This window comes from Gallus gallus, chromosome 2 (genome assembly GCF_016699485.2).
Source record: "Gallus gallus isolate bGalGal1 chromosome 2, bGalGal1.mat.broiler.GRCg7b, whole genome shotgun sequence".
Classification (NCBI taxonomy): domain Eukaryota; kingdom Metazoa; phylum Chordata; class Aves; order Galliformes; family Phasianidae; genus Gallus; species Gallus gallus.
Window position 1 is genome coordinate 41,811,477 of NC_052533.1, and position 12,710 is coordinate 41,824,186.

Below are 12,710 nucleotides of genomic sequence, written 5' to 3' on the forward strand. Positions count from 1 at the left end.
ATCTCTACTGCATGCAGCTGCAAAGCATGCAATAAGAAACTGTGTTATGGCCTCCTGCTCCTTTACCCTGTAACCCCGGTGTCCTTCACAGACTTCATTTGTCACTGGGTAGCAGCAGGCATGCAAAACAGTTTCATTTCAGCAGTGTCTGCCAGAAAATACCAAGAAGCAGCCTCATGGCTACAAAGACTCAGCACCCAACGTAAAACTAATCTGGAAGTGAAGAAAGGTGGCATGAAGGGTAATCCAACTTTGCATTTTCCTCCCATCTCCCCTCTGCTTGGCCCAATTTTGCAGCACCTGAACACTTGAGGCAGAAGGCAGACCCCTTCTATTCATAGGAAGTCTAGCATATAGAGAATAGCCACAGTGTGCCATGCAGAGCCACAGTAATTTTCTTTTAAAGGAATTTCTTTCTCTGCAAAGTGATACACTTCATTTTTGAGGTTTTTGGTCAATCTGAATATAGTAAAGGGGATGAGATACAGCATGACTTGTTTCACCTTAAGTAGTGTGACAGCGTGCTTCTTTCCTGACTTGGTCCATATCGGCATCATTCCCAGTTTTACCGCAACAACACCAACTCTGACAGAATCTGCAGATCAGAAGAGAGCACAGCTGCAACTCCATGCTTAACATATAAAAAGAAGGCATCTCACAACCTACAGAACTCCTGGTGAGGTCTCAGACTTGTTCTGCTGTGAAATTACAACACTTGTGCAGAATCCTAGCGCCAAATCAACTATTAAGAAGTCTTCTGTAGTAGTTCATCCCACCCCACCCTTTGCATGCTTTTGACACTCTAACTGTATGGCAAAGGCACCCTGTCAAGTCTGTGTCTTCCCACAGTCCTCCGCTTGAAAAACAGAACACTGCAGATGGAGAATAAATGCTTGAAAAATCCAATATGTTTCCTTGTGAGTAAATGTAAAGCATCAGTTCTCTAAAAGGCATCTAAAACACCACACTGTGTTAACATCCTTGAGGGAAGCTTTCAGTTCAAATCAGCACCTGGTTGGTTCCACTGCCACTCAATCTTCAGTTAATAAACTAAGAATTCATCTAAAAAAGAACCCCCAGAATGTAAAATATGCAAAGTTCAAAGCCTTCTTGTAAATACTGCTGCAACGAGAAGAGCCGTAATACAATACATCCCACTTCTCTGCAGTGATTGTAGTGTCTCATTGGCTGGAGCACAACATGAAGTTCTCGACCCTTCAGAAGGGCCGTATCATTCAACATCAGACAACAGCCCAACACAGCCTGCAAATCCACGAGAACACCCACGTGGATGACAACCGAATTTGGAACAATGTGTGTTTTTTGCCTTGCAGAGGGTAAAGACATTCAGGTAACAGACAAAAAGGTTACAGAACTTTGGTGTTCCTGAATGCAACCATGATGATTTCACTTTCATGTCAGGTTTTCAGAAGGATTTCTCACCTGGCTTCCACTCATTCAGCGGCCACGGCTCGTCCTTCAGCGGGCACAGCTTGCTGGCTGTCTGCGCTCTGTACTCCTCCGCTGCCGCCTTTCTGAGGAACTGGACGTTCTCTTCAGACAGATGCTCGTGCCACCACGTTGCATCGTGCACAGGCCTGGCTGCAAAGCCCAGCTGCCAGCTTTCCAGGGGTGAGAAACAGTCCGATCAGTTCAAATGGATGTGACACCTAGTACATTTGCGATGCGCTACACACAAGTTGATATCACTGTGTAATACCGCATGCGGTAACAAAGGCGTTGTGCCAGCAAGCTACTCAACCACAATCACTCAAACAGCTGACCCTTAGAATCACAGAATCATTAAGGTTGGAAAAGCCCTCTAAGATCACCTAATCCAACCGCCACCCCGCCCCCGCCATGCCCACTGACCACGTCCCTCAGCGCCACATCCACACGGTTCCTCGACAACTCCAGGGCCAGAGCGGCCGCGCTGGGGATGAGGTGTGGAACGCAGCCGCCCCCCCCGGCGACCCCGCGGCCTGTCCCTCGCTACCTGTGGCCGGACACCGCCGTCACCGCCCGCAGCGGCCCCCCCGGCGCCGCCGCCGCCCGCAGCCGCGCCCCGAGCCGGGCCAGCAGCCCCCAGCCCGCCATGCCGCCACCGCCGGCGGAAGCGCTGCGCCGCCCGGTCCGACGCGGAACAATTCCGTGCGGCGCGGGAAGAACGTTCCGGCGGGAGGAGGGGGGCGTTCCGTGCGGCGTCGCGGCGGCCTGGCGGGGCCGGTGTAAATCTGCGAGCCGCGGGAAGGTGCAATAAAGCAGTGCGGGCCGCCGGAGTCTGTCTGCTTCTGCTTTTTTTTGTTTTCCTCCCTTTTCTTTGCTACTCTGTGGGATGGGTGTGTCTGTCGGTGCCCAAATCTTCGATCCACAAAGCTGCCTGCAGCTTCCACACACTTGCCTCAGCCTTACGTTCACCTCCTGCACTTCTGTGAGGTAACGTGTCCCGGGGTCCCTGCCCTGACAGGGACAGGACAGGAACCACGGATCCCAACATGAGACCAGCAGTACTTCTGAACTTCTGAACTCTGTCACGGTGCTTACCCTCCCAAAGGCCCCAGGAAGCACTGCAGTACCAATTTATCCCCATTTGACTGATACGGAGCCAAGGCACCCAGCAGGATGAAGCGTCATGTCTATCATGAAGGCTGTCTACAGCCAGAGAATTGGGCTTTCTCGGCACTAGCCAGCCTCGCTGCTGCAGCTTGGTGCTTCAGTAAGGGCTGCAGCAGTCAGATTGCAAACTGCCTATGCAAGAATCCATGGGAAAAGAACTGCCTTTTGAGCATGGCGGTGAAACATATTTGCACAGCAGTGGGAATGACTAGCAGGTTTTTGGAGAAAAAAGGGAAAGAAACAGGGCCCACTGCAAAATAACCCACCCTGCTGCCTGCTGCCTTGACTAGTTCTCAGAACTGCATGATCGAGGTATAACATGACCAAGTGCTGGGTCCTGCTCTTTGGTCACAGCAACCCCAGGCAGTGCTACAGGCTTGGGGCAGAGTGGCTGGAAAGCTGCATGGAGGAAAAGGATCTGGGGGTGTTGGTGGACAGACAGCTGAGCCAGCAGTGTGCTCAGGTGGACAAGAAAGACAACAGCATCCTGGCATGCATCAGAAATGCAGCCAGCAGGAACAGGGGGGGTGATCAGCCCACTGTACTTGGCACTGGTGAGGCCGCACCTGGAGTGCTGTGTTCACTTTTGGGTCCCTCACTGCAAGAAGGACATTGAGGCCCTGGAGTGTGACGAGAGAAGGGCAACAGAGCTGTGAGGATTCTGGAGCACAAGTCTTATGGGGAGTGGCTGAGGGAGCTGGGATTGTTCTGTCTGGAGGAGGCTCAGGGGGAGACCTGATCACTCTGCAACTGCCTGAAAGAAGGCTGTGGTGAGGTGTGGGTCAGCCTCTTCTCCCAGGTAACAGTGATGGGAAGAGAGGGAATGGCCTCAAGTTGCACCAGGGGAGGTTCAGGTTGGGTATTAGGAAGAATTTCTTCTCACAAAGAGCAGTGAGGCAGTGGCACAGCTGCCCAGGGAGGTGGTGCAGTCACTGTTCCTGGAGGTGTTTAAGAGCCGTGTGGATGTGGCACTGAGGGACATGGTCAGTGGGCATTGGTGGGGCTGGGCTGGCAGTTGGACAAGGTGATCTTAGAGGACTTTTCCAACCTTAACAATTCTGTGATTCTATGAATGAAAACAATACTTTTGAACCTTCAGTCTTCACAAGAGAGAAGGCAGTTTGCCTGTATGTTTTGGAGATCTTGCAGGGGTAACTGCAAGTCCCTTAATGTCAGGTGAGAAAGTTCACTCTGAAAATTCAGTCTGGTTCCTTCCGGTGTAAAGCATGTCCTGCTTGTGTGCCTGGGGAGCCGTGCTGAAGGAGGCAGCTCTGTTTTGTCTTGTCAGCAAACATCTTACTGCAATACATTAGTGAGGCTCAGTGAGCCGGATGCCCTTCCATCCCAATATCCCATGTACATATACACAGGGGATGCAGGTGAGTGATGCAGTCCTGAAAAGCTATCAGGTACATCTGCTAGGAGTCAGGGCCTTCCACCTGTGCACTTGTTGCCATATCACCTCTGTGACCTGAAGCAAGCCTTGGCTGGGACCAGTGATCTCCACTGCGCTCAGAATGTTTCAGAGTGATGAAACTCTGAACCTCTCAGCTGTCATCAGCTGTGTGCCTTTGATATTTGCAAACTAAAATAGAAGATGTTTTAAAGAGGCACAATTATTGTCACATCATTTTCTTACATGCCTGTGGAATCTTTCATCAAATGCTGCACCACACAATATTGCTGATCATAGTGAGGATTTTACAGACAGATTTTTACCTTACAGTAGTAAGCAATTAGCAATGTATTAGCATTTTTTTTTCATTATATTAGTAGATTTAGTTTACTATACATAACGAAAAATATAACTCATGTCCATATCTAGCTCAAAAATTAGAGAAATTAATGTATTTTTTGGGCTAATAGGGATGATGAATACCTGGAATATTCTGGAACTTTTGGGTATTGGATTGGATTTGAGAGACAATAACAACGGATGCAGAATTACAGTAGGCAGTGAAGACCATCAATTACCTCAAAGAGACAAGATATAATTTATAATAAAGTAGTTTTCAGAATTTAAAATGATCCATAAAACCAGTAGAAGTTTAAATTTGCATCTAATATCTACAAGAGAAATGACAGCAGCTTAGCCTAAAGGCAGAATGGCCTTGCTAAACCCTAAGTATCATTTCATTGATATATTCATATATTTAATGATACTACTCTGCACAAAGCCAATACCATCCTTTTGCACTGCATCACCTGAGACACTGCAAATTCTTTCATTTCTTCATTTCTTTTTTAGGAAATCCCTGGAGATTCTGAAGGCCAGGTTGGATGGGGGCCTGGGCAGCCTGATCCGGTGGGTGGCAGCCCTACCCATGGCAGGGGGTTGGGTCTGAGTGAGCTTTAATGTCCCTTCCAACCCAAACCATTTTGTTATTCTATGATTATTATGCATGCTTGTTTGACTCGCTGGAATTTGTACAGAATGAGGGAGATTTCCAATTGGGCTTTCAGTATCATGGAGGTGTTCTTTGAAATACCTTGAGGGCTGGTGCACAACTGCAGATCTCTGTCCCCACTGGTGATGTTTGGTTTTTAAGCAGACAGCATGTATGATGTGGATCATGTGAAGTAAACAGAAAGATCTGTAGCAGCTATGATTGTCTTCAGACACTTATGTAGACCATCTACATACATGAAGGTGACTGGTGAGTTACATAACTCAGCATACAATAACCACTGAAACCATGTGTGATGCTGCATTATTGATGCTCATTTTAACACCTCTGCCAAGGTCAAGCAGTAAATCCTTGATTGCATGCAACTGTGAACAGTCTACAAATCAACAGTCTACAATTTCTGTATTTTCTTGCCGAACACTTTTGTTTTCCTTTCCTTCAGTCTGGCAAACAATAACAAAAGGGGCTAGCCCCTCCTCAGCTGCTCTCTGCATCTCTGAATCCATGGCCAGGTGAAGTAATATTATGTTACAAGAGCACCATCATGCCTCTGAGGATCTCAAAACACATTTCAAATACAAAAATCCCCCAGTACCACTATGACAGTTTAGGAGGAAGTTTTTCACACAGAGGGTGGTGACGCACTGGAACAGGTTGCCCAAGGAGGTTGTGGATGCCCCATCCCTGGAGGCATTCAAGGCCAGGCTGGATGTGGCTCTGGGCAGCCTGGTCTGGTGGTTGGTGAAAATGCCCATAGCAAGGGGGGTTAAACTAGATGATCACTGTGGTCCTTTTCAACCCAGGCCATTCTATGATTCTATGACTCTATGATTCTATGAGGTGATGGCAGTGATCTTCACTTTGCAGACGAGGTACGTGAGGTGCAGGAAAGTTAAACAATGTTCCCAAGATTACAAAATAATATTATAGAGGAGCAAAGAGCATTGATCCATTGATTTTTCAGCCATGTGCTTTAACAGTAGAGAAATACTCCTTCTGAGAACTGGGAAGAAAACGAAAAAGGGGGGAAAGGGGAATAAGAAGCTACAGGTGTCTTAGATAAGATAACTTGGCAGAATGGCTCTGATTTGAGATCTATCAGTTGGGTCATCTTCACACAGTTTATACATATTACCAAGTAAAACTGGCTGCTGTTCAATACCTGATCACCTGAAGAAATCTTTACTAGGAAGCGTGAAAGATTGCTCCGCGGGAGATAGATTGAGCAGACTGAATGTGCTGGGAAGACAGCTTCATGTATCTTGGCTATCCTGCGGCCTTTATTTTATGGTACAAAATCATCCATCAAAGCCGATCTCATGGAATTTACTTCTAAATGAGAACAAGGGAATTAGAGTTCTACATTTTTTGCAAACTCAATGAAAAATATGTATTTCTGGAACCAAAAAAGCCTGCTTGCAAGTGAGTTTTTTTCCAGAGTATTCAACACTGGCCCCAGATGGCTTCTTCTGGAACTCAACACAAATGTATTCACTTCGATGGGAGTTGAAAGTGAACTCATCCAAAGTGAACTCATCCAAAGCTATGCCCTTTAGGCAATCCCACAAAAAAATATTTTTGGTCAAACATTATCCTTAACTTTGAACAAGTTACATATTTCTCTGTTGTCTTCTAGCAAATGAAGTAGCCAAAATTCAAACACTAAGAATAACACTGATCTGATTTCTTCATCGGTGAATATATTTTCACCAATATTTTTGGTGTATATTTCAATGGAAAAATCAATCCACTGCTAATGTGTTCTTGTTTGCTCTCATATGTTTTTCTGATACGCAATCAGTTCTTCTATCATACACAACAGCTGTGTGAGAAGTTTCAATTTTTAGTTGCCACAAAATCGGGCCCTGCAAAATTTCTTTTAGACAGTGTGTCACACGAAGTTGGATATTGGGTGCAAGATTAAAAAGAAAACAAAACAAAAATGAAACAAAACAAGAATTCCCAAACATAATAGGTTCTAAATCTGGGTAGCCAAAACCAACGCGTTGGAAAGCCAGCCAGATCGTTTGGATTACGTGGGCATATTTTTTCATGCAGTCCTGATGCATCATGCCCTCCAAGCCAGATCTGTTCACAGCCATGGTCTGAACGCCCTGTACGGATGTGTCAGGCTTTTGAAAAATTGCTGCTCAGGCCACAGACTGAGTGGGAGTGTTTGGGTACCCATGTTACAAACTGGTAATGTTAGAAATGCCCATGCTCAGGACTAGATATCTCTTGAAATAATCGATTACCCCTTTGTTGGAATGCAGAAGTTGAAAGCAGGCAGCGAGAGAAATAAAGACTGTTGTGGCAGAGAGAGAAATAAAGACAACAGCTGCAAAATTGTGTTGTTTTTATTTTAAACATGCAAAATACAGTTCATGCATCTGCCATTTTGAAAAATCTCTCAGTTCATAGCAGATTAAACCAAATACACTTTGGCTATCGACTCTCAATAAATATTTCAAAATGCTTTATAGTGTAAAGATAAGAAATTTAGCAAAATTTCAACAAACCTGTATAAAAAACAGATACAGATAACTTCTTATTTCAAGGAGACATGCTGCAATGTAAAGAGTTCACTTTTGTTTTTTTGTTTTTTGTTTTTTTTTTTCCTGGACGTTTTTTCCTCATAAAAAGTTGTCAACAATACCACCGCTTAACAGGTTTAAGCCTTTGGGCTACACATGCAAAAAACAAACAAACAAACAAAAAGGTTATTTTAGTTAAAAATCACCAAAACGTGCTATTCTTTTTGTTTGTTTCATTTTTAAGTACAGTAGTTGTAGACAGTAGCATTTCTCTCTCTCTCTCTTTTTTTTTTTTTTCTTTTAGTTTTGTAAAAGAGTGCAGGCAGGTTCATGGAGCTAGTGTCCTGGAAGACTCGTACTCTGACACACATTTTGGTTTTATCCCTTTGCCATTGTAATAGTCCACGACTTGGTTTGGAACTTCGGCCAAAACGCTTTTTGCTAGAGCAGCCGGGGAGGCCTGCAGGAAACGGTAGAAAACACAAATGTTAACCTGTCTCTGTGCTAGAAGTGCCACGGGTTTTAGAGGCATTGGAGCCACAAGATGAAGACAAGACTTATGGTACAGAGTGGCACCACGAAACTCATTTTGTAGGTCAGTCCGGGCACGTACACAAGGCCACTTAGAAGTACGCTATAGCCAAAAGTGCTCTGCATGTTTTCAGATCCATCTGGACTCTTCTAAGTTCAAGGCTGAGGCACCTGTTGTCCTTAACTTCACTGCGCTCAGAGAGCACCGTATCATGATGAGATGCTCTGAAAAGTCTACACTCACCAGTACTCACTGAGGGACCCTGCAGAACTTCACACTGAATGTGGGTGGACATCCGTGTGATGAGAGGCCTTCATCAGTACTCTGATCTTCAGGTGCTGGTACAGTGTTTTAATGGCTGGGGAAGTTTATAATTCAAATAAAAATGCTTTTCTTTTTTACTTTTTCACTGGATCTAAATCATTGCCTGAAAAGGTTTAATTCCCAGGTTTTGTGGAGGCTTTAAAGCTCTTCCTGCAACATTCATAGGGTGGGCATCACCCAGAAACAACTCCTGTAAGAACTGACTGATTCCTATAAGATCCTGTGAGTCAGCCTACCCGACTGCTCCCTTCTGAGCCTACCTCAGAAACGTAGGAAAAAATGCAAATGCTTGAAGTTCAATCTGAGAGGTTTAAGCTGCTATATTTATCTCCAGGTACAACACACTGCAGCTCAGCTGATCCAGGGGAACTCCTTAGCAGGTGGCTGGATTACATTTTCTTCTGCGTGCCAAACACTATTTCCCAAATTAATGAACACATCCCTTTTCCCTGTCTGTAGTGCTTTCAGATAGTATTCAAACCTGGCTTTTCACAGAGCAGTTGTGCTGACTGACTTATTGCCCTGCTCTCTTTCATGAGGTACGATCCTTATTCTTTCAGTCTTACATTTAGGCTTACATAAGATATACACGTTAAATTATCCTCAGGCATGTTAACCCAGGGGTGTAGAAAACCCATGGGCATTATAAATTCTACTATCAAATATTATAGTATAGCAGTGCTAGAAAAAGTATAAATAAAACTATTTTTGTCTTTTGTATTTTGGTATCTTGAGTCACTTCTGTGAGTAGTAATGAATAAAATGGATCAGTATTTCCACATTGAGACATTTATACCAAAATATATGATTGGGCAACAGTCTGGAACAATTCTGCAGAAACAAACTGGCAGAGCAGAACCCATGCCTTGTGTGACAGCACAGCAGCTGTTCCCAGGTGTTACAAGGCAGCAGGACGCATTTATTTTACACAGTTTTTCACAGTTGCCCTGCTCTTGTCTAAATCTGTTCTCACTGAAATCAGCAGAAAATGCTCCTTGGAGTCAGGCAAATAGTTCATTTCTATGTTACCACTGAGAAGTATTGTTTTTTAAATCTCCCTCCTAGTGCGGTAACACTGTATGTACCTTAACTTGTCTCTGTGCTATTTTACTAGAAATACAACTGTACATGAAGGGTAAAACGGGGAGTGGGGGAAGCTGGGCCAGCACTACAAGCACAACTCCACTCTGCTCTGTGCCTAAAGATGCTGGGCAGGGACGCTTGCCACCAGCTTCCCTGGATTACACACACAGCCCGCATGTCTGAACATGGGCCCAGTGTTCATCTCTGCACCATTTTCCTGATGCTACTTGTCTCTCTAGTGCCTGTACCCCTCACTCAGTGTGCATGAGAAGTGAGGAGCCTTTTGCTGAGGTTTAAGCTATTATGCCTGCTGTGCCCACAGGCCAACAAGCTACCTGTGCCTCACTTATGTTGTCATGCATTGCTGCCCCACCATGGTGGTGATGCCTGTTGGTCCTGGGGCTCTTTTTACTAGGGAGCAACGCCAAACACGGTGAAGGATGATTTCCTGCCAGTTCAGGCCACCTGTACATAAAGCACTGTTGCGTGGTGAAGCACTCTCACTTCTGGATGGTGCAAAGCAGCACTTGTGTAAGTAAGAAACAGACCCAACAGCTTCCAAGCTAAAAACCAGCCCAGTTCAGCAGTACTGTTTAAGTTACCTCCACTGGCCTCTTAACACACAAATCTTCTGTAACATTTTCACCACTGTTTAAATGCTATGCTTGAAGAGCAACCTAGAAAGAAACACCTCAAGATGAATAGTTCTCATCTGATGGCTAGTACACTCAGCAGCAAGAGAATAATCCCCTCTGATGATAATTGGTATATATTACAAATGACTGCTGATTCCATTCTACAGCTTTACTATGCATAATCTTTAATTACAATGCATAGTGCAAAACACTGCTCTCTGCAGTGGTGAAGAACTATGCTTTCCCCACTTGTTTGTGATAGGTGTTATTAAGTTACAGTTGTCATGCTTTGTAATTAAACACAATGCAGAGTGCAATACTACCTATTTGCTGCATCCACGTTGTGCACAGTAAATACATCATGCTTTTTAAATGCAGAAAAATCAGCTCATAAAGTATCATTGTGAATGGATTGAGCTGGAGCTGCAACTACAGATCTGCTAGGAATCAATACAATTATGATTAATACTTTACTGAAGTACTCTTGATACAGGACATCACGTAGAAGAAGATTAAACCCCAATAATAAAACTTTCTATCTCTGGTCTTGAGCCAGTAAAACACCGAATGGGGCTATGAAGTTTAAGGTATGTGAATAACTGTAACTAACTGACTTAAATGTATGTATGAGTGCTGCAAAGGATCAGAGCCTTCCTTAAAGCCAGAATCCCTCTTATTTGATAAGTTTATCTGTAGGTTATTTTTAGAACTCCCTTCTCCCTCATTTCGATTTTCTCACAGAGGCAGCTTTTGGCAACGTTATTTTTCATCTCCTTCAATACATATGAGATTCTGAGTTGCAGGCTGACCTGAGAACTGAAGCAATGAAAAAAATATTGTTTAGTTTGACTCAAAATGAGTTTGGGTTTACTATTCCATCACATCAAAAAATAATTGCTCACAAATAACATCCCGTAACATCCTTCCTTCCGTCAGTAGTACAGGCAATATGGATTCAGGCATAAATAAATACCTGACTTAGTGGAAAGATCTATAAACCTTACAAAACATGATATGTAGTCTTTCTAATGAAATTGTTCACCTTTTTCTTTTCCCTACTTGAAGAGCTGAACATACAAAGTAGCAAAACTAAACACAAGGTAAAAAAAATGACAAAAATTGACAGAAGAGAGGTGATTTTTAATTAAATGCATCTTTTTCCTAAAGCTGTAAAATGTAATATGCTCATTTATGGTAATTCTTGTATGTGATTAGAAGTGATCTGACAAACCCAATTTTGGGTTAAATCTGCATTCTTCTGTGGGGGGGGGGGAAAAAAAAAACAAATTCAAAACATCACAGTCATTTCTATTATCAAAAATTATTCCACTTGTTGATGCAACAGGCATGGCCTTTTGGTCATGCTGAGGATAAGTAAGAAAGATGGCTGTGAATGTCAGTTTGTCCAGGGAGATATAATCTGGGATGCTTCCACAACAAAGAAATTCAAGCAGAAGTGGCCGCTGTTATGGGCACTCATCCATTACACTGACATTTGTTGAAATGCTGAAAGATCATGATATACAGATTAAATATCAAGTTGTATAAGATATATTGGCATTTGTGATATAGCAAACACATTATCTATCTCTAAAGCTATATTATCCCCATTACTGAGAGAAAGGGGGAGAAAAATATCTCTATTTAACAAGAGCAATGATTTTTTAAGATTGCTGTCCTCTCCCAATACTGGGGTAGTTAATCTACAACAGCTCAAAATAAGATACACTTGCCATTTGACCAATGCTCGCAATTAAAGTAACATTTAGAATCACTGAGAAGTTAACATAAGGCACAAAATATTCAGCGCCCAAGCAGAGCTGCAACTGTCAGCATTAATCTATCCAATCAAGGACGATTTCAACTTTGTTATAAAGTCACAAAGTGAAACTAAATTTAACAAAGGCAGCTGGATTTGCCAGTTCCTTGCAGAAACATTTTTCAGCTAATTGAAAGCAGTTCTAGCACCAGTCCATAAATAACTTGCCTCTTGACACTTTCACAATAGACTGGTGCAGCACCGTACACTTGTGATTATCTGATGAAGAAGAATTGTGAGCTATGAGCAAGTCATGCTCATACTTTGTTCCAGCAAATACTTAATAGGTGGCTGAGCAGAGCTGTCAACACAAAATGTACATATCTACAATTCAGAGGCAACCTGCCACCATTTAGTGTGGTCTAATAGCACAGGGTGAGGTTTACATCATACGAGGATACGTCCTTTACATAGTGGTAAAGGGAAAAAGAGAACAAGTCTCTCACTGATTTGTCAGTAGATTCTGTGAAAGTAAGAAGGGTGTCCACAGCTATGGCAAACATGGCAACAGTTTATTTCAAAGAGAGAAAAAGCAACAACTCTTGAGAAGAATAAAATGAAGGTATTTTGGGAGTATCAAAAAGACCAGAAAAACTAAAGAAATGTTAACAGTGTAAATCCATATGCAGACCAAAACCAACCCAGAACTGAAAACCTACGTGTGACAAATCCAGAACTAAGAGAACGAGAGCAGCTTGAGAAGGGCTCTTTCATGATGAAAATGGAACAGGTGAACTGTAGGGTAAAAGAATTTTCTAA

General features: G+C 43.4%; 2 protein-coding genes across 10 annotated transcripts in view; both read right to left on the reverse strand.

The window, feature by feature from the left end:
- MRPL3 (mitochondrial ribosomal protein L3) overlaps window positions 1-2,123 on the reverse strand; it is a 28,295-nt gene extending 26,172 nt beyond the window's left edge. The window contains exons 1-3 of the mRNA NM_001006366.2: window positions 1,997-2,123; window positions 1,444-1,622; window positions 504-595 (exon numbers count right to left, since the gene is read on the reverse strand). Coding sequence (NP_001006366.2) covers window positions 504-595; window positions 1,444-1,622; window positions 1,997-2,097 — 372 coding nt within the window. The 5' untranslated portion in view covers window positions 2,098-2,123. The remainder of the gene's footprint in view (window positions 1-503; window positions 596-1,443; window positions 1,623-1,996) is intronic.
- Window positions 2,124-7,363: 5,240 nt separating this feature from the next.
- CPNE4 (copine 4) overlaps window positions 7,364-12,710 on the reverse strand; it is a 340,611-nt gene continuing 335,264 nt past the window's right edge. For all 9 annotated transcript variants that reach the window (XM_040696670.2, XM_040696668.1, XM_040696669.1 and 6 more), the window contains one exon: window positions 7,364-8,018. In XM_040696670.2, coding sequence (XP_040552604.1) covers window positions 7,887-8,018 — 132 coding nt within the window. In that variant the 3' untranslated portion in view covers window positions 7,364-7,886. The remainder of the gene's footprint in view (window positions 8,019-12,710) is intronic.